The sequence below is a fragment of the Epinephelus fuscoguttatus genome, linkage group LG22, assembly GCF_011397635.1.
Source record: "Epinephelus fuscoguttatus linkage group LG22, E.fuscoguttatus.final_Chr_v1".
Classification (NCBI taxonomy): Eukaryota; Metazoa; Chordata; class Actinopteri; order Perciformes; family Serranidae; genus Epinephelus; species Epinephelus fuscoguttatus.
In genome coordinates, this window is record NC_064773.1 from 26,112,202 (window position 1) to 26,135,541 (window position 23,340).

At 39.6% G+C, this 23,340-nt stretch overlaps 1 protein-coding gene across 4 annotated transcripts in view; it reads right to left on the reverse strand.

Annotated features, from left to right (window-relative positions):
• The window catches only part of tfec (transcription factor EC), a 69,474-nt gene that overhangs the window by 39,429 nt on the left and 6,705 nt on the right, over positions 1 to 23,340 (reverse strand). For all 4 annotated transcript variants that reach the window (XM_049566407.1, XM_049566405.1, XM_049566411.1 and 1 more), the window contains exon 2: positions 18,132 to 18,374. In XM_049566407.1, coding sequence (XP_049422364.1) covers positions 18,132 to 18,353 — 222 coding nt within the window. In that variant the 5' untranslated portion in view covers positions 18,354 to 18,374. The remainder of the gene's footprint in view (positions 1 to 18,131; positions 18,375 to 23,340) is intronic.

Genomic DNA, 23,340 nt, shown 5'->3' on the forward strand with positions numbered 1-23,340 from the left:
TTGTGCAAGTGATATCAGATGTAATCAGATTAGGAAACATCTATGAAGGCAACCCCTCTTGATCATGATTAGGAGAATAGACAGCATATAATGGTTTAATTATCTGCCGGGCAGTTTATAATTCCTTTAATCTGAACCATGACGATGCAGAGTTGTATCCCAAATGTAATGTTTCAAAAGGTCTCTTGAGGCAGACTGCACAGCATAATGCACTGTAGAAAACAGGAAGCAAAAGCTAACTAATGGAATATCTTTCTTTTTTCAATTAAATGGTTTCATTTAGTGGTCATTTCCTTGATTGAAATCAGTCCAGTGTTTCCATGATTCAAGGGAAGGACTTAAAATTTGAATACATGCAGTCATACATTTTAATGAGCAGAATAATATCATAAGGTATTAACGTTATTTGTATTGTTTAATCCAAGATTTATGCTCTATATGGCTCCTAATCAGCTGTCCTACAGACTAGCTGTTTTGTTTTGTTTTTTACCTGCAACCTCAAGTTACTGTAAAACTCACAGCGGTTTCTTTAAGTGAGTTCTAGGAAACGATGATATTTTGCCTCATATCGGTCTGTTTTGTTTATTGTAGTGATGAATATGCACCCAGTAGGCCTCCACCAGATGGCGTACGCTCTGCTGCGACAGCACGGACTGTACTCTTGCCCTGCTGCCCTCAGGACGCAGGTATAAAACACTGAGGTGCAGAAGGGCTCGCTTCGGGAAAAACCTGATTCCCGCAGCCATAGCTGCTCTGAACAACGGGCCCTGTTGATTGTGTCATGTTCATATGCTGTACATATGTCATTGCTTCTTGTGTGCTGCTCGCCAGTGTGATGTGTTCTGATGGTGCCGGTGTTTGTGTGTCATTGTTTTTCATGCTGAGTCCAACAAATACAGTGCTGCGGAAAAGAATTTCCCCTTGGGGACAATAAAACCTAGCCTAACCTAAAGATTCATTATAAGATCTGTATTATGATTAGATTTATAGTGGCGGATATGTATGTAGATATGTACCATACTGAATAACATATTGTATGATTAGTTAAACAGTATTCTCACCCAGGGCACTGTGTGTAGACAAAGTATGTACAAGTTAATGGTAGTGGACAAATTTGAGAACTTATGTTTTATTTGCTCTGGCAGAGGCGCCTGGTTCTCCTCCCGTTCAGACAGATTTCCATTTTTGAGATGACGACTGACAATTTGCGGAGCCTTCTGACACACAAAGTTTCTGATGACATTATTTTTGCCTCCCGCACTCTTGATGTGAAACTTTTCATTGAGGTCCTTTTTTCAAATTCTGATGACAAAAATGGCGACACTCCTTCAGGAGCCCGGTCTCACTCTAATGTCGACAAAATCCGATGCTTGGGCAGTGACTTGTGGCATCAGAAACCAACAAAAAAAGGCATCCTGTAATGTCGGCATGATACGCGGTCAGTTGCCGTAATAGTTTACGTAATACGTAATGAGGCAGGACAAAGACGAATGTTAAGGCAGCGAAAGTCCAACTGGGGTGGGTGATAGGGGTGGTGGAGGGGTCCAACAACCACCGACTTTCACCCGAGAGAGCGATTCCGTAAGATTCTAAAGCCAAACCCTGTTCTTTTTTCCTAAACCTAACCTCATGTACCGACGTAGTGCGTTTATTTTGAAAGAGACTGTATGTGAATGTTAAATTTCCTGTGAAAAGGGAAGTGTATCTTGAAAGAAGACAACTCATGTAACAGGCAGCACTTGACACGGTGTCCCAGAACCTCAATAACCAATGCACCCAGGGTACTTTGCACATCGTATCTGGAAGTGGAGAGTCAATGACAATGTGTTGCTTCGATAGACGTATTGATGCTATACCATCACAATTCATCTGGCATGCTGTCATCATCTGTCATTACATTTGTCTGTCACTCAGCCCTTCGTCATGTTTCGTTGCTCTGATTGTTGTCGGCCCATTAAATTGCATCCAGAGGCATTTTGGTCTACAGCCACTGATAACATCTCTCAGAAATCAAAAAAGAACTGAGGCTTCCAGACTTAAGTTGTATTTGTACTTTGGTCTGGCAGTGTGAAGCTAAGTAAACAGCATCATTTCTGCTAACCTCGTAATAAAGGAGAACACCTGTAACCATGGTAACTGTAAACATCATTGATAACAACAGTTGTAGCCTCAGAATGTTTGGAAGAGAGCAGAAACACCCAATTAAACAATTCATCTTCTTGATTTGGCACAAAAATGTAACTTATTGTAGAACGCAGTTTATCCAACATTGTTTGTTGTGTGTCAGGGATTCATGTGTAGGTGTAGGTGTGTAGGTTGGGCCTGTAATGGAGCAGAGGAGATTGATAGATGTCACTTGGTTCCTTGGTTCCAGGATGCTTTCAGTGGTTGTAACAAAACATTTGTCTTTCTTAGGAACTATTTAGCGCTCTGTGAGAGTTACGTTCTTATGTGAGTACTCTGATTAATATGTTTTGAGTAAAATAGGCCATGATATAAAATCAGGCTTTCAGCATCCCCATGTAGCCAGAATGAAATGATCCTTTGTTTCATAACCACATTTTCCCCCAACTGTGACAATTCAACTGCGAGATTGGCGGTCAAATCAGGTTTCTGAGGTCAACTATCTAGAGTCACCTCTAAAACTGACAATGTGACAAAAAGAGGTGCCAAAATTAACAATGCTGTGAAAAAAGTGTCATGAAATAATAAAACAATTATTAATCTGTTAATTCACTTCTTTGCCTTTAAAACCCCAGATAACATCTTTTTCACTTGCCATTAGATTTCAACGTCCTCCTCAGTGCCTTTGTTGTCTGTTTGTCCTTCATGAAAGGAGGCCATGTAAGATCACTGACAGCCTATGCTAACCTTTTGTCTCTCAAGTCCTTTTGGATGTGTTCTCTTCAAAGGGAGTCCCATGTAGCACCTCTGGCTGTGGGCAGCCCTGAAAGGTTATGTCCTCGGGCCACGTCTGTGTCACTGACGCCACTGGCTAAACACTGTGTCCCACTCTGACCTCCTTAATTTGGTGTGTGTCTGTGAAGCCTTGCCTATATCACGACTGCGGAGTGTCACTCAGCACGCTCATTTTTAATGAAAGGTATTTAAAGCTATTGAAATAGCCTTATTTGAATGTGGTAGAAGACAAGAACACAGTATAATGTTTTAAACTCTTGCATGGGTGTAAGTACAGTGGATGTTCTTCAGCCAGCTATCCATCAAGTGTAAAATTCGATATGTTATGAAATACATTTATGCATATTTTGACAAGTTATATGAGAAGGTTGATATGGATTTTGTGCTAAATATTAAGCTGTAGTTGGCAGCTGGATTGATTAGAAATAGTCCTTGACATAACTGCACATAAAACCACAAATTGTTGTTTTCAGACTTAGGTTTTTGTACAGTTTGTACAAACATAATGAGTCTCTTTTTCCAAAGTTCTCATAACTTAAAAGGAGTTTGAGACACTTGATTTTCCACAGTCTGAGCCAGTTTTCATGGGCCATTGGAAACGCTTTACTCAGTTTAAAATGAAGATAAACTACAGAGAGTCACATCACTGCTTCTACATTTTTAAGAATTATATTGCACTTCTCTTTAAAATAACACTAGGCCAGGATACACAACATGGGACCTTTTAATTCCAGTATATATAGTACTAATTATAGTTTTGTTCTCCTTTAGTTTCTGTGTGGAAAAAAAACTAGTTGTGCAGTCTGCCTCAGAGGACAGCTGTCTTTTAGCAGGCGACAAAAGGGAAGAGGTGTTAACAAAGGGTCCTGATAAGATCATGCAGTAGCCACAAGACAAAAACAAGGACTCAATGATGTGACAAGCTTTTATTCCTATTGTCTTTTGGCTTTAGGATGTATCACTGTAGATCATATCTTGTGGTTGCTCTTGTACCAGGAAGTTTTTAATGCAAGAGTATCCTAGTATAAATAATGGGAAAGTGACTCTAGGAAACTGATTGCCTTGAAAAAAAGGAAATATAACTATTAGTCTAAGTTTCAGTGTGGAAGATTTAGTGAGATTTAGCAGGGTTGGAAATTAGCACCAGCTACCAGCCAGACACTGGAAAAAATATGTGATTGGCTGCTAGACTAACTTGAGTCACCTGCCAAAAAAAAGGTTATGTAGTGGCTGGTAAATTTTGGAATCCAACAGCCACAATGGCAGGTGGACAAAAAGGGATTTCGTTTCATATAGCGGTGAGGGCTGGAACCAGCCGAAACTTTTCCCGGTTAGAATTCCTTCAGCGTTGATTGTGAGAGTGGGTTTTCACCAGGAGCTGAATTATCCTCAAAGGTCTCTTCCTCTAAAGAACAATTGGACCAGGTGTTTAAAACCATTAAAAATAATGAAAAAAGCAGTTTCATGTTATAAATATTGCTGCCCTGATAACATAGGATCCAGACATTCAGGAGGTTTTCACTAGGAGCCAAATTATCCACAGAGGTCTCTTCCTCTCCAAAATAAATGACAGTAAAAGAATGTGGCCAAAACGGTTACTGCACTCAAATTCAAAATACTGCCGCAAGTCGTGTCCGCCCCCCTGCCCCCTACAGATTCGAGGTTGCTGGACAGCGGCACGCTGGAGACTGATTTGTTTGACCGGCGACTGCTGTGGCAGGGCCGCGTCACCGCATCCTTGATCTTTGGTTTTCCAGCGGACCATTCGAGCAAGTCCGGCTTCTCTGCTGCTAACGCTGTTGCCGGGATACAGCTGAGGAGACTGCTAATGCTATGTACCAGCTTCTCTGCTGCTAACGCTGCTGCCGGGATACAGCTGAGGAGACTGCTAATGCTATGTACCGGGACACTGCTAACGTTGCTGCCGGGATACAGCTGAGGAGACTGCTAATGCTATGTACCGGGACACTGCTAACGCTGCTGCTGGGATACAGCTGAGGAGGAGCCGGCTGCTAATGCTATGTACTGGGACACTGCTAATGCTGCTTGCTGTGCTGCTGTAGCTCAGTCGTAACTGTAACTGATGCTGAGACTCTACTGACCATGTGACTGGTAGACGGCGGTGGGTGGCGCAACAGGCCAAAACACAAATTCAAAACATAAACATGATTTGCGAACCGTAATTTTTTTTTTTTAAATGTGAATATTCTGGCTGTACTATTGTTGTCGGTGAGATCAGTATGCTATATGAACATTATTCCTTAGTCTCTGTGACATATTAGGAGGATTTTATGACTATTTGCTTTATATTTCTTACATATAGTTTGGTAAAACAATGAATAAATCAGTTTTACGTAACAACAAATCTTTTCCAATGTTGCTCATCACAGATGGGCTTCTAAGTACGGTGGCTGACACAAAAACGTGAAAAAAACGTTAACATGTATGGCCCTGTATAGAGCTAGAGTGTTTGGTTTGTTTGTTCTGGGCTACTGTAGAAACATGGCGATGAAGATGGAGATCTTAAATGAGGATCCACACCCCATGTAGATATAAACAGCTCATTCTAAGGTTAAGAAAACACAACTATTCTTATTTCCAGGTGATTTTACAGTTAAGAAAAATACTTATTCTATTCAATCTCTGCCAATATATCCCCCTAAATCCTACACACTGGACCTTTAAAACTTACATTTACAGTACTTATCTATTTTAACGTAGTTTGTTTAATAGATTTTTTTTTTTAAAGTAAAATCAACTAGTCAGATTTTGCAGTGTATTGCCTGTGTTCTGTGTATATCTACTGTATGAAAATTCCTTGTTTGACAATGAAGATTCCATGGGGGAAAAAAATCACATTACCCTTAAGAAACGCTAAATGAAATGTGTTATAATATGTCCCTTTATTTTGACTCTGCACTCTGTGTGTGCTCATATTCAGATGAATGTTTGATCAATTTCACTAATGCTTTTAGACCACTTCCTTTAAATTCCTCTTTGTTCTGGTACTGTTTACTGTGGAGTGACAGTACAGTTAGTGTGACTGCATTCAAGCATACAGCACATGTCCTCTCAATCTCACACATGCACATAAATGTGATGCTAAAATCTTCGTTTCTGATTAAGTATCCAAGGATACAAGCTGGATTTCCTCATACATAACAGTTTCGAACACATGGATCATAAACACACAGACACAGATACACACACAAACACACTAGGGGTTCCCGAATACCAATTATGTTGCTCTCGTTCCCCCCTCTGAGCTTATCTAGCCTCCGGGGGAGACCTCCAGCCCACTCCCTCCTTCTTCCTTAAGCACAGATCCCCAAACCCAGCGGGAAGCCTCTACTGGTCCCAACACACAGTCCCTGCTCACTTGCTCCCTGATGCACACTGTCCACTTCCCCAGCCACACACTAACACGACAACTCTCTACGCATTGTACCTTTTTTTTTGCCCCCTTTTGAATCCTATTAGCGCGTGAACTTAGTTTAACTGAAAAAGACTGTCGACTTCACTCAATTAGGCCTAATAGGATTAGGTTGCTGGTATGGGCCTGGAGGTTTAAATAGGAATGGAATTTTGGCAGACACCTGCTCCATCCATTGCATTAATCTTATAAAGGCTATGGAGTATGCAGGGGCCCCTGTGATGCCCAGGGTTGAACGGTTGGATGAATGGCTGTATTAGGTGCATGGGGTTTTAGGCCCTGGTGGCATCAGTGCCAGAGGAAGTGTGGCTCAGTGGTAAAAGAGTGCATCAAAGAATCAAAAGGTTAAAAGTACGGTCGGTAGAGACAACAGCCAAAACACATGCTGTTGACCAAGACATTACATCTAGTGTGGTACGCACAGTTGTGTCGTTCTGTAAAAGTCAGTGCAGTCAGTGAAATTATATCATGACAATATAACCATATCACTGGACTGATTGTTTTTGTGGGACCCACAGTATTGCATTTCCTTTCTAGAGAAATTATATAACGGAACACCTCACTTTAGTTTACGAACTTCCCAGTCTGAACCCTGTCCTTCTCTACTGGGAGTTGCCGAAGAGGATGCACAACTTACCTAAACATTAATGCTCTGGCGTTTACTGCTCCTCTAGCTAGATATGCAGTGTTGCTGGGATGGAAAGGCGCTGCCCCATCAACACATTCTCAGTGGCTTGAGAACTTAATGTCTTGTCTGAAGTTTGAGAAAATCCACTGCACTTTATGTGATAATAATTTTACTAGATTTCTAGCGTACTTTCAGGGCTCCAATGTGCTATGAGTATGTTGAATATGTCACTGATTGTGTTATTTGTATAGATATTATTTACATTTTTGTATTCTCTTTTCTCCCTCATATCTATTGTAATTGCCATATTTGTTGTTATGCTCATTGGAACCACTTTTGGAACCCCCATTTTATTGATGTTTGTAAAGCTTACCGATAGACTGCAGAGTATACCTGTAATGACCAGTTGGGGTTGGTGGGAGTGGAAATCTGTCTCTGGTATATGCCAAAACATGGCCTGCCACTGTAAGAGTATATGCACTGCACAATACTTTTTGGTTGAAGACTAATGAAAAGATAAAGTTACACTTCATTTCTCATCATACTAACATTTCAATCTGATCAACTTAATAATGTCAGCATTCAGAGTAAGTACATGGTGATTTACAGTCAGTTACAGCTGCTAATTGAATATGTCGAATATATTTAATTAACATTTCATATATGACGCAGCTCATCTCATTTCAGGTTGAAGCTACAGGTTGTGAACATCAGTTAGGCTCTGCAGCGTTTATGCCCTCTCAACCAACAAATGCCGAGCTTGAGTTTTTTAGTTGCAAATATTGAATTGTAAACCTAATACAATATGGACCCCAGGAAGACTAGCTTGTCACCTAGGTGGCAGCTAATGGGGATCATTTTAATAAATAAATAAATACGATTCAATAAGGAATTCAAAAGATTCAATATTGGATTTGAATTTGATAAGTAGTTTGGAGTGGGAGTATAGAGTATATGGTTTGATGGGGGCTTTGCTGTTAAGATAATTACCATCAGTCATTGTCTCTTAATACACTGAGAACAATGGCCTTTTATCATGTCACTGATTGCTTTACTGCTTGATCTTATCCACACGAAACCTTATCACTTGTCACATCCACCAGTGTAAGATAGATAGATAACACATTCTGAACTATGATTTCTGGCTTTTATCTTGCTTTGAAGGAGTGATGCAAATAAGTATGACCGTGTCTCCAGTACATACTGTAGATGTTAATTGATGTAGGAATCCAAAATCGAGTTGCTTTAAACTTTAAAAAAGTTGCTAAAGTGCAACTAAATTTGTAAAATTTCAGCATCACTATAACTTTTGCAAGCATAGCCCATTAACCATCAAAGTTAAAGAGCACACGAAGAACAAAATACCTTGGGCAAAGAAAAAAAAATAAGGAAAGCCAGCCCAAATGGCAAAGGTGTAATCAGATTTTCAAACTTAACTTGCACAAATCAGGTAGGGGCCACAGACGCACTCGTGAGGAGAGGGTTACACAGTATGAGCTATATTTCCCATCAGTTGATGGGGTCAGTCCAGGTAACCATCATTAGCCCATTATGTACAAATCAGAAAGGGAAAACTGTAGATAAACAAGCAGACTTTGGCCCTGTTCCGACAGACAACAGCGCTATGTGAAAACACAAGCCCCCTCATTCTTTTCAATGGCAGTGTGACAGTAGCCCAGCCTCAGTGCCAGTACAGAGGGTTCTGGCCAAAAATACACAACACAAAGTAGCATCATTGTTTACAAATGCATGCCTGATGATCACTTTGTAACACTCTATTTATAGTATCTACTTGTGATCTTTGTGATGAAAGATAAAATTGTTGCTGTCATGATACTTTCCAGAGTTGTAAAATCCCATCTCATAGTACAACCCTGTCGCCTGGGAATCATGTTTATATAGTGCTTAATTGTTTCCCCAGTGTCCTCTAACCTTAATCAAGTGCTGCCAGTTTCTACATATAACCATAAAGAAGTTAAAGGGGACCTACTCTTGTCATTTTCAGGTTCATACTTGTGTTTTGGGTTTCCACTTAAACATGTTTACACACTTTCCTCGTTACATTCACATTGGAAGTCGGAACTTGGAGCTCCTCACAACGTAACCTCCCAGTTTAAAAACTGGGACATGGAACATGGAATTCGAAAAAAATGGACAGTTAATGAAATGAAATGAAAACCCCAACGTTTATGCTTGTAGATGCTAGATTTCAATGCTTTTCCGACTATACCACTATAAATCTGGGGCCCCCTTTCCCAGTGCCATCTGCGCGCATGCTTCTTTATCTGTGCTCTCCATGCCTCTGTTCCGCCATTATAGCAAGGGAGAATCACTCTAATGGTGTACAGTGACACTTTCTACCATGAATATTCACTAATAAAAGCTTGTAAACCAAAATCTCCACAACCGTCGATGTTTCAGCAGGAATGTATTTTGAAATCAGATTACGTATGTTTGCGAGAAATAAATACAATGTCAGTGAACATTTTAGTGATAAGTTAAGTATCAACATTTTTGCAACTTGTCAGAGACGTTAAATAACAACATTTTCTCATGAAGTTCATTTAATTGACTGATGCAAAACATACAAATTAAGTGGTGCGAAGGAAGCAAGTAGCACAGTTTGGGTTGAGGCTATTTCAGTTTTCCTAGTTGAAAGATCTGAACTTTAGCGACCGATTCGTGCAGGGATAGCCAATCAGCATTGAGATCCTTCTGGGACATATGATGCCGAGGACGTACTGGCATTCTTGCATCAGTTCAGCGATTTCATGTGCATCTGACTCAAGTTAAAATATTCTAGTGTTCAAACATATACTGCGAAGTCTTTTTTTTTTTTTTTCATTTTCTTTTTTGACATGTACACACCGGCCTGTGTTTATTTATATTTTACAGACAGGGAGAATTTTTTTTATGTTGGTTTTGTCATCTTGCTGTCATTATCAACCTCTGCACAGGTGTTATTCAGACTTCTGAAGAAGAGCAACTGCTCAAAATGTCACTTGTGGATGTGCTAATAATTGCACTAAAGGAAGCTACAGTGTGCTGACCTTTGTTTATGTTTTCATTTTTGGGAATGAATCCATTATTGCGTAAATCAGCAGAGATGTTTATGTGTATCTATGTGCAGCAAGAACAAGCTTGTTCCTTTACGACATCCTTAACTTGCTCACTACCATAAGTAGCATTAAGAAAGCATCAAACAATACCAAGTGTATGTTTCAACAAATGCCCTAGAGTGTAGTTACTAATCACCATTCTTCCCAGGGGTGTCATACCAAGTCTCATACCAACACCTCACAATGTCTTTCCCGGAGGTCCCTCCATGTCTCTGGATGCTGTGAATAGCTATCTTGGTGGCCTTGAAACCCCCCGCTGCCCCACCTTCAGGGATTATGATATGTTTCATCCAGAAGTGGCCCGTGTTTTTGTTCTGCGTGTCAATTATCGAGACAGTCTAATGGCCTGATCTCTGCCGTTGTAAGAACAATCAGCGTAGGTGGAGGTCAAGGGTGAGCTGGAGGGGCGGCGATGTGTGTGTACGTGTGTGTTGTTAGGATGGAGTTATGTCCAATGCAAGACACTAAAGAACCAAACGTGGAACATTTAGAGGGCTATTCTGTCTAATCCGATTAGTGTCTTAGATAACCCTGCCATATCAGAAGGGGTCAGGGGAAAGACCTCTGTGGAAAATCTCTCCAAAAGAGAGTAGTTTCATCACCCAATTATGCAAAGGAAGATGATATTTCTATCATAGGCAACATCAAAAGGAGGTTGTAATGGTGTCTAAATGTTATTTGTTGAGCAAAGGAATTATGTATTCATAGCTGCTGATCTAAAATAAGATCTGTATGTATAAGGCTGGGCGCCATACTAAGACTGGATAATGAGATAGAAACCATTCATGTTAATCCTTTACCCTGTTTGGAATTTTTACTGATTTTCTTTTTTTGTCATAATATCTCCAAAATATTTACAGAGAACTTCTCTAATTTCAGAATGTTAGATGCGTCCAAACTATCAGTGAACATATGAAAATAGTGTTTCCTTTACATATGCTCAATGTTAGTTCCATACCAACAACATAAAAAAAGCCTCCTTCATTAGCTTCCCAGCTACACTACATATAGTTCTGCTTTTATAGGGGTGAACTGCATAAGAAAACCCAAGTGAGACCAGTGTCCCTTTTGGGATAATTCCCTTAGGTGAACATAGAAAACACAAATTAAGTCTGAGGCTTCATTTGATTAGCTAATTTCATTTACAGTATGCTGTGTAAATTAGACGAGTTGAGCATGCAGATAGGGTCAAAAACAGGTTTCGTGCAATTGACCTGCATAACCAATGTCCCAAAACTATTGGCTGCTATTTACTAATTAGTGTTTTCTAGACAGATCTGATTAGCAAATATATATCAACCTAACTTCTCACTCTCTGCCAGCTGTGTGACTGTCTCACGATACCTACAGTGCTGATGAATGAAAGGTTCACAGATACATGGTAAACTGGAAATGGATTGTAAGTAGATACAGTGTACAAAACATAAATAAAAAGGAAGTTTCGTCAGTATTTTAAAGGCTTACTTCAGTATGTTAAACAGTAATTTATACATGTATAGAGCCAATATATTTTCACATCTGTCTGGGTGAATTAAGAGTTCAAGCAAAGCAGGGTTGGTGATTGTTGAAGCAGTGGATAGATGAGCCGGGATGGATTTTGTGAGTTTTGTTTTGTTTCTGTTGTTGTTGTACAGGTCCGGCAGAAAATATAACAGTACTGCTAATTCTCAAACAGTTTCAGTTGGACGCTGCATCTCAACTGCTCACATGTGCCACCTGCTGGTTGTTGTTGTGCACTGCAGCTACTCCTGGATCAATTATTTCACCCCCTTCACTGTGGCTGCAGCATTGAAATGAGTAACTTCTGTATGTGAAATGGTTAACAAAGGCAGCACAGGCTATTTTCACATATGTAATTAATTAGGCTATTAATTGTGTAATTACGAGATAAGGTGTCTAATGTTTTTTTTATCCAGTGAATGCAATGTGCTTCCGTAGAAAATAGTTCCAGGTCACGCAAGTTGGATCAAATGAAAAATCAAAATCAAATTTTAATCGTGGCCCATTTTTCGATTTGCTATTTTTGATGTGAGCATGAAATCAGTGTATCAGTGTATTATAGTTTGTATTTTTGAATTTGATTATTAAACAAATAATGAAAAAACTAACCTTTTTTTTCTTTGTTTTTTGATTTTTGATTTTAAATTGAAAATGGAATGAACGAATGATACACGGACCACTCTGGCTCCAAATGACATCATCACCAAGATGGCAGCGGCTGTATCTGGAATATTTTTGCCTCCATCGTTATATAAAATCTATGGTATCTATCTATGTAATGAAATCAGGTTTACTACTCCAGGAAGTAGGCAAAGTCTTAGTAATGACCTAGCAACAGTAACAGCAACAGCTAATGTTAATGTTTTGTAGAGATTGTGGGATTTCCTTAATCTGAATAAGTAACCACGCCAACACAATTCTGTCTTGTTGTAACTAAGATATATTTCAGTGATGAGGATTGGGTACTCTCATGTTATGATCATGTTCTCAATGTCTAGTTGACCAATCAGATTGCCTGGATGGATCTACTTGTTGTATCTAAGTAATATATATTATGAAGTTATATATAATGTAAGGGACTTTGCTATGATCAAGCTGCATTTCAGGGTCATTGGGTTGAAAAATGGTTAACATGCTTACAGATTTTTATGTTATGTGACCAATGGATTCAGCTGAACTGAACCTGAACCTTGCTGAACTGATATACCGTGTACAGAAAGAGTCGTAATTGCGTGTGGTTGCTGGTGATAGCATGTGTGTTTTCCATTGACATGTTTAATGTTTCCAACACGTTGTTCCATCTATCTGAATCATCACACGGGACTTCTGTCTGTCTCCATCCCTCCATTCATTCATCCGTGCACTCAGTCCGGCGGGCAAACAGCAGTCCAGCCAGCCCAGGCGCTCAGCCAGTCCAGATGGGTGGTCCAAACCAATCACTGCTGCTCTCGCATGCTTTGGCCTGCTAGTGTCCCTGCTGCCCTGACACCCCGCTATTTATCTGTGCTCTCTCAGTCTCTTGCATTCTTACTAGTTCTTTTCTTCCCTTGATGTTTTGTTTTGAGATTGAACGAATCTGCAAAAAGTGACGATGCAAAACAAAACACTGTGGATTTGTCTTTGATTGCCACAGTGTGTACAAGCTGGCCGGCTGAATTGATGGAAATTTTTGCATTGCGTGCACCACCCTACAACACACTGAAGCTATGTGTCTGCTTCCACCGTGACTCACAGGCTCTGCCACGGATATTAGACGGACAAGCCTTGAGTTGTAGTGTTGCTGCTGTATGTGACAGCAGTTTCAGAACTCACCAGATTTGATTTTGAAACATGCTGCTGGCCTAACACCAAGCTGTTTGTGTAATTTAATACACTAGACTCTATGTACTGTACTGTATACCAAGTTGGTTTTTTCATCATACAGAATGTAGAGCTGCAAGTTTCTGTGAATGTTGTGAAAAAGCTGACCTCCATATATTGTAAAGTCAGGGTTTGATGGCCATATAGACGGGTTTCCAAGCAACGTCATGCACATGAGGGGAGTAGAAAACAAATCAATTGACAGCTTATAACTTTTGTACAGCAGTTGAACAGCAGAGTTCATACAGTTTATAGCAGGAGTGTACTGGTCATGAATGTTATGAATAATGTAGGGTGTGTGTTGTCATGAGCTCATCCCAATTCTCACATCTAACTACTGAGGACAAGTTTTATACAATCCCTATTTAATATATATATATTACTTGCCCAGGACCAAGACTGAGTTAATGTAGGGTGGGGCTTGATTTCTGGGGGCGAATCAAACCTCTAAATCTTGGAACCCATTGGCTTTTGTTTGATGACAATTTATCTCTTTATTAACTTTTTTAAATTCTTTTATCTGATTTCATACACAAATATCTTTTTATAGAGATTAGCTGTAAAATGACCAGCACACTGAAGAGGATGTCTCTGCCCATATATTCGCTGGCTACATCAGAACCCCTGAAATATTGGCCGTTGCACCCAGATTCTTATCGTCATCAGAATAGTCAACCTCTGCTGTGTCAAGAACTCTGAAATCCTTCAGGCTTTACTGTTAATTTTGGTTATGGTTATTATTTGATTATTAATCAAAATTCCAATTAATAGTTTAGTGTATTTTATGAGACTGACATCTTTAACTGGCTATCATTTTCCCTTTTCCGGGAATGGTGCCCCACAAGGTGATTTGATGTTGATTAAGTCACATTATTTAACATAATTTTTAATTATTATTAATAATTATTAATTGTTTCTGATAGCCAATTTACAACATTAATGGTGTCCCCTTGGTGAGGCCTAATATTGTTGTTCCCAACATAATTGGTGCCTCCATGTGACGCCCAATTTATGTTCCCAACAGAGGCAAATTTTACATAAGTGAACTGTAACTATAAAATTTAAGTATGTTTTACAAATTTTTTCCCTGCATCTGCACCTGCAAAGCACTAGTTGGCGGTGGGGTTTCTATGGAGTGCTGTAAAGTTTAGTTATAACTCGAAGCACTCACAGACAAACAGTTGTCTTTTTCTGGACACATTTTCCCCACAAATACGACATGCTAATGTTATTAGCACAAGCCTATGGCATTTTACATTGTATAAATTAGCCTAGTGCCTAGCAATCTTTTCCTTACAACACACAAGGTTCACTGACAAAACAACTGTCACACGAAAACACATTTTCCAAACAAAGGTAACATGCTAACAGTATTAGCACAAGCCTATGGCATTTTACATTGTATAGATAGGGATGAGCGAAGATTTCCTCTACTCATAAGAAGCCAGGATAAATCACAAACAAGACTTAAAATGCTATTTTGTTGAGGCTTTGTTGTCTTCACAATTTATTGTATCTTATCTGTGAAATCAAAATAAATTAAAGCTTTGTTTCCACTGAGGGAAATGGTTTCAGCTTACAAAAATAGATAGGAGGTCTGCGTCGTCGCAACGTGTAGTTACATTTCTGGGGAGGTGCATGTCAGGCTACGGCATTGATTCAACGCAGAAGTATAAATTCCGCCTTAGAATGAGCCTCTTCAAATGAGTCTGCCGTGTTGTTCTACAGTAGCTGAGAACAGACACATCAATTGCTGGCTCTAGGCAGGGCCATTTGCACTATCACATTAGCCACTGTAGTTCTCCTACATACTTAGCACAGCAGAAGTTTTAGTTCTGCAACCTCACAGCCAGATGCCACTAAATTTTATGAACTAGACCTTTAATGTTCTGCTTAATGTTGTTTCTTCTTCTTAATGGCATCATGATCTGTTGTTTTTATTTGGAGGAGGAATCTTCCACCCTTCGCCTTTACCTGCATCCACCTAACCTCTTTGACTCTGGTACTGGAGGGGGCAGCCTGTACCTTGAGGCTGGTATCGACTCACAAACACCCACACACATTTCCTCATGCACACAAACACACACATCACACACCAGAGCAACTTTAGCACATGAAAGGCCTCCAACAGAAGAGAGAAAACATACTGCAACAATGCTTTGAAGTCTATCAGTCATCCATCTAATGTAGGGATGTTTTCTGTTCCTCCTCCTCTGATAGTCTGATTCATATCTCCCTTCCAGGAATTCCCTCCCCAAAGCCTGTACAGCCGATCTGGGAGTCATTTGGCTTCTTACACAATAGTATCCCAAACATCCAAAATTCAGTCTCACTTTTGCATCAAAGCAAAGCAGGAAAATAGATTTTTTTTTTTTAAATCCCATATGAGGCCTGCAATCTTCGTGCAATCTGAAAGAAATGCACATACGCAAGACCACATGAATACACACAGTATGCATGCATCCAGTGGCATACAGTAATTGCAGTAGCCAGTTATGGCTCAGTGATCTGTCATCACATTGTGCAGGGTTTTTAGTTGCCTGGACAATGGCGCTACAATCCCTGGGGACTGAATTCCAAAGAAATGCCCCTTAACACACAGAGTTCATTCAGATGGGTCCTGACGTGTGTGAATTGCAGCAATATAGTCACAGTCAGGATCATATGTATGAGTGGCAGATGGTTATAAACATACTGTAAGCACACCAATGTATTGCTGCTGAGAGCAGCAATTGAGGAGAGTGATATGAGTAAACTAGGTAGCCTCGCTGCAACACTGATCTTCACTTTAACAACCCTGTTTAGTAACCTTTTTATTCAGAGGCCTCTAAATGGCTGTAATGAGTGATGAGTAGACAACAATGTGTCATTGTTGTCTACTCATCACTCATTACAGCCATTTAGAGGCCTTTGAATGGCTGTAATAAGTGATGAGTAGACAACAATGTGTCACTGATGTTGTTTACATACAGCCAGCAGGCATGAGGAGGTTCACCAGAGGAGGCCCGCTGTGTTTACGACCTTGTTGGGTTTCATATTGATGACAGCTGATGCATTTAATGGAGCTCCGTAATTATACGTGTGACAACATTTTTTAACCTGACGCCCCAGTGATTATATATCTGTGGTGATATATGGGCTATTAGGGGAATTTTGTGGCAAACAAAAACTCACACTGATGGCGGAGGTGGTAGCTGTTTGCATTGTGATCACAGTTCTTTGTCAGAGCTCTGTATAAATGCAATGTAATGTAAAGCGATTGAGAGGAACAATGGGAGAGCAATGCACTTAAAAAAACAAAGCCACAGGGGAGACATAGCTGCCATTTGGAGATCAGTTATGTGTCGACAAAAGCTATATAGGGATACTTACTGATCCTTACAGAATATTTTAACACATTAATGTAAAATAATATGTAAATAAAACACAAATGCGAGTGTGTCTTACATATATATATTGTGTTTTTATCAGTAAGTGTCTTTAAACTTGGTCTACTTAGAAAACAAGCTCTATGGATGGCAGATGGTTCAATGCATTGGCTGAGACTTAAATATCTCATCAACCATTGGATGGATTGTCATGCAATTTTAATGTCTTTCTCACTATAAGCTGTAATAACGTTTTTTTTTTCTTAAGTATTTATCTAGTGCTATTATCACATCTTACTTTTAACTGGTGTTACTTTTGGTTGATTGGTGTATGACCAAATACCTGCAACTGCTGACATTTTTAATCACCACAACCTCAGGCGCACTTTCTTTTTTGTGGTAACTAGCATATGCTTGCATGTTAATGTGCTAAACTAAACTGTTGAGTAAGGTAAATCATACATAACTAGGCAGTAATTATGATACTTACTGGGTGGGGTATCCACCCCAATATTTGAATGAGTTTTAGAAAAAATATAGAGAAAAAAATTACCATATTACGAGAGTCAACCACACACCACCATCCAAAATAACCATCAGCAAATGTAATGGTAATCATAAATAAACTTAACTGAGTGCTATTATTATTACAACTGGCGCTAATGTTACATTGCACTGCAGTTATGTGTGTGTTTTGTCTAAATGGCATTGCCATACCCCAGCAGGGGCCATTGCTTAACTGCTGTACAATCCATTTCAAACACTGTACTGTCTCTTTATCTCATTCATTTTAAATGTACTTTAAAAAATCTGAAAACTAGCATGTAATATGAGTGTTATGTAGGCTATATCACTGTCTATTGTTACAGGTTTTGTACAGTGTTAGTGGCTAATGTATGTCATAAAAACAGTCATAGTGTGTGCACATTTTCCGTGTGGCCCTTGATCACGTGCTGGCTCCCCACATTAAAACTTTGAGAACGCATGATCTAAGATTTGTTTGAAAATGCTTGAAAATTGTTAGTGAAGTTGTTAAGTTCTAAAAGTTTCTCCTAGGGCAAATTCCCCTGAGATCCCCCCTGGAGGGTTGGGTTGCAAAAGGTGTTGATTGAAAATGCCCCCCATGACCACCACCACCAATGTTAAATGGGTGATTATGGCCCTGGTGCATGATACCATTGTCAGTACAGCCTCACTAATCTGGTAGCATGGCTGGAGACCCACAGTGTTGTTGCTATATCATGATACATGCTGTGATTCTAGTTTATACAGTGTTCACCTGACATTTTTTTGTGGCCACCTACCTTCCATGTGTTCTGGGATTGGCACCAAACAGGGATGTGTGCTCTGGTGTAGGCTCCGCCATAGGGACGCTGAGAGCAGGACCGATAAACGGCGCTGCTAGGCCGAGGGTGGCAGACCTGAGGCCAGCTATGTGAATGTGGTCCAGAATCATAGAAACCCTCTCCGTCATCTCTCTGACTAATCGTCCACTGGTTGTCCGAGCTGGAGTTTGACTGGAACATTTCTGATGACCGTAAATGGATCTAAGCAACAAAAACAAGAAATGACAGTTAGTCATAATATTAACCAATGGTGTAACAAAATTGTTCGATCCTTATTACATCATGACTCATTGCTGAATTTCAGTGGCTATTTGTAGAAGAGAGGAAACGAAGGCAGGAGGGAGATGGACTGGTGGATGTGGTTGCATGTGTGCTGGTTTGCACATGTTAATGTTGGTTAGAGAAATGTGTTAAACCAATTACTTCAGACAGCTGTACATTAGAGCTGATGACATTGGTTGATGTGTTTTGACTGGTTGCTGATCTTAAAAGCTGGACAGTTTCTTATAAAAGCCTTAATGAAGACGGATTTTCAGCCCTATTAGCACGTTAGTCACAGGCTCAGGCGTCTGTCATGTCCACACTATTTACTTATGTTCTCTGTAGCCATGTATAGCAGGACTCTTAATTGTCTCTTATCAGATTTGAGAACGTTATGTTTGATTGCAGAATTTTCCTTTAAGCTATTTTGGTGTTTTGGAAGTGATCCACTTTCATTTTGAAATGAATAAATGAGCCTTCATTTGACTTGATATATACAATTTTAATATTTCCATCATGAAGTTAATGATCGGACAAAGTTGATTGCCTGTTTCGCTGAAGTAACAACAAGCAGCATGCCTCAGATCAAAGCGTCTCGAAGGCGTGATGTAACCAGAATCAGTTGATGTATAATCAAAAGGTTATTACATTGGGGAAAAAAATTGCTGCCAACCATCCTTTTGTTTCAATTTGTTACTAATATCGCCCATTCAGCTAAATATGGCCAAAAAGTTTTTTCTTTGTCACAAAACATCAGAGTAGTGCCCATTTTTGTGATATTAATGTTCTTTATTCTTTATTTTTGACACTGAATACAGTAATAGGCAAAACAAGAGTCAAGTCTGAGGTAAGGATAAGCAAAAATGGAAAGTAGTACCAATGTACATTCACATGCACTGCTTTGCTTGGTGCTTTTAATTAACTTGAGATATTCAGACTTTCTTTCAGCCTACAAAAGATGCATGAAAAGGCCTAGCATTGAGAATCACTGGTGCCATGATACAAATTAAAACATACCACTTAATTTCTTCGTTGAAGGCTGAAATAAAGGTGACAGGCCATGTTTGAAACACACTGGAGAAACTTGCCCAGAAGTGGTTAAGATAGGGGGGTAGTCGTCAATAGCCGATGGTCCCAGGGGGAGCCAAGGGCACAAGTGTGAAAGTAAGTAAGCACTTCATATCTAAATTACAATATCTGAGTGCAAATTAGCTGTCACTGCCACTGGAGTACTAATGGAGAATACATGCAAAATAGGAGACTCATACATTTGCTACAATGCAGAACTGATTGAACACAAAGAGGATGTGTGTGATTATAATCTCCGAGTCTAGATTCTCTTCTCTTTCCTTATGAGGTTAGGTTAATTGGCGAGGCGTACGCCTGCCTGGCCGTCCAACCATGGTGCAAACAGTGTTTAATTGCCTTTATTCTGTCGCCAACATTGCAGAATACCTTTTCTGCAGAGTTTGCCAGCCGGTTCTAGGCACTGCGTTAAAAAATGTGTAGATGACGTGGGCATGAGAAAACAGGTTTTTGTACATGTAGAGAAAGGGTTTTGTCCACCTAGCTGCATTCCTCCAAGAATGGTCATTTGGAACAAGTGGCTCGTCTGTGTGGGTTTAGCCTGAGTCTTTGTCTGTGGTTTGTGAGCGTCTCTGTTTGCCCATGAGCAAGGCATCTTTCTTAAATAACAATTAACTGGCTTAGCACACGAAGAGTGTTTTATGGGTAAGAGAATGCCACTCAACTTGGCTTTTGTCACCCAGTTACTCCTGCTCCATGCTATCCCATAAAGTGTGTATTTAGGTGGAATGGCTCAGGGTCAGAGATGAAATATGTACCTGAAGAGATTATATTTGAATTTGCCAGCCCATACTGAACCACTGACTTTCAAATGAGTATTTTAAAAGGATCTACTCAGGATTTCATTGCCTGATCAACCATGTCTCCTTTAAAGTATGTGTGTATTACTAAATTGCATCCATAATTTCACTGTGATAATAACATAATCGCTGTAGCACTGGTTAAGGTAAGGGAAAGATTGTGATTTTGGTTAAACTCAGCACTAGGTTTCCCTTTTTTACCCCAGGGGTTTAATATCAGTGTGAGCTTTGTTATGAACAGTGAATACAGGTTTTTATAATACCTGCAAGTTTAACCACATACTCGTCATCATTCGTCATCTCCAGTGTGAAATACTGCAGCTTCACTTTGTTTACCCGAGTTAACAATGACAGCCACAAACATATTTACATTAAACCAGCAGTATAGCATGAATGATTAAATGCAGATTCGAACTGAACCCGTGTTCATTATCTCACATCATACACACAGATTGTGTGTGTGAGTGTTGTAAGTGAGGAATGTTAATCCACTGTTGGCAGCATTGGAAGAGGCAGCTGCCCTCCACTTTCCATTCAGCGAATAAAAATCCTTTGTGGCTTTAAGCTGTGACAATTCCATCAATTAAGCGAGTAATTGATCGAAAGAAAATGAATCAGCAACTATTTTGATAATCGATTTCATCGTTTTAGTCATTTTTCAAACAAATATGTGAAACATTTACTGGTACGTTATTCTTAAATGTGAGAATTTGCTGCTTTACTTTGTCATATATGATAGTAAATAAAGAGACTTTGGGTTTTTGGAGTGTTTGTTGGACAAAAGAAGCAAATTGAAGATGACACTTTGGGATCTGGAAAATTGTGTTGAGCATTTTGACATTTTATAGACTAAACCGTTAGTTGATTAATAGTGAAAATTATTGGCCGATTAGTCAATAATGAAAATAATTGTTAGTCACAGCCCTGTTGTAGCTGAATCTCAGGTAAAAAAAGTATAATAAAATTATATTTGTTAGCTGTAGGTAATCTTATTTAACATAGTCTGGCCTACATCTGGTTAAGTGGAAACTGGTCCTCAGAGTCTCAGGTGTCCTCTTCTCTACCTTCATTACCTCAGCTAATGTGGCCCATTGTTGACTGTATGTTGATACCACCTCCCTTTGATTCCATGGTTGTTCAAAAAGTGTTACCCCTATCTGGGCCTTTTTGACTTGCTCTTAATCCAACTGAGAGCTAACAGTAGAACTAAAGGCCTCCTGCTGCTCTGAAGATGGAGCAGATATACAAAGCCTTGGAGCCACCGGAAGACAACCGGAAACAGGGCTGCGCTGCTCATGCCTCTTTACATAAGGCTTCAGGTCTGCCTCACCGTCTCTGTGTTCTGACCTGTTCATTTGTCATCAGTGAGAAAACTATGTCTAGATGGGCTACATAATACTTTGAAAGCGACATTAATAGTAAGGCTTTGGTCTCTTTTTGTCTGTTTTGCTATCTAGCTATTGGATACAGAATGTCAATGACTGATCACCTATCAGTTAATCACAAAGTCTGCCACAATACAATTTGGATTCCATTTAATTCAGAAGCCTGCTGTCAATATGAGACAATATCAGTTTGAATGTTGTTGCATCTTAACTCACAAAATGAAAAGTATGCAACATCTCAGGTTCTCTCACACCATTTTACTGTTCAAGGAGCATAGCATACATTACATTCACTAGTCTCGTAACATTCTAGCGACATGAGCTTCCACGCTGCGCTCTAGTGATGTGACATTCGCGAACGAGCCGAGTCTTTTAACTGGCTCTTTGAAGTGAACGAGTGAACCGGCTCTTTAGAGTGAATGAGCCAGTTCCTAGTTTAACCCACTAACCCACTATCCGCTAGCACTTGCTTGTATTGACAGGCTTGTTGTTTATAAAGGGCGTTGCTGTGGCTACACCAAACTTTATATCTGTGGAGTCTATTCTGGGTCCACATTACAATATCCAGACCACGATAAATGAGCAATGCGATTCATCGTTGAACCCACTAACACCCCCCCCCCCCCCCCCCCCACGCACACACACAGACACACACACACACACACACACACACACTCACACACACACAGCAAAAAGAACAAACAAACAAACGAACCCCATCTTTGAACCAGCTCTGCAAAGTGAACAAGAGCCAAAGAACCAGCTCTCACAAGTGAACGAGAAATCCTGTCACTACTGCCCTCTCTCTGATTCTAAGTACAGAATATATACTCTGAGAGTGATCGCCACCTTTTAGGCCAAAACCCATGTCATTAATTAACATCAGGATTAACTCAGGAAAGTATTTATCATTAAGAATTAACAGTATAAATGTCAAGATATGGAAATGCTGACACATATGTCATAAGAATAAAAGAAAAAGCGTACCTTAAAGATGACAATTTGTATCGGTGTTTCCACTTTGCATCTATAATATTGTTTAGTGAATCAATATATCATTCCAGATTGATGTATAATTACAGCCATAGTCGATGACTCTATAAAAAAATACTTTGAATCCCACCAAGTGTTGTCTAGAGGTTGTCTGGTTTAACCAGATATCCAAAAGCTAATGCTAATGCCAAACTACTAGCTTCAGCACTAGCCAGCAGCCAGTACTTTCCCAGAACATCAAAACAACAGTCATGTACTTTCTAAACCATGTTCTTTATAAATGTGGAAGTGAAACATTGACAGATTTTCTGGGCTCATCTGTCCCTGCTTAGCAGTTGTCTCAGTGGTTGGACAATCTACAGTAAACAAAAATCCCAATCATGTAGCTGTGGTATGCTTATTATCTTCAGCAAAACAAAACCAATCAGTGTGATGTGGAGACATTAGTGTAAGCTATTTGATGTTGACTTGATAGCAGTATTTGCTGTTGAAGACAGCAGCTGTTTTTGTTGATGGAATGAATGATGGATGAAATGGTTAGGTTTTTTGAGTGCTTGTTGAATAGCAATAAATGTTCATATTTTTAAAGGGAAATTTCGGTTTATTTCAACCTGTCTCCTATCATCCTAAATTTGTTTCAAG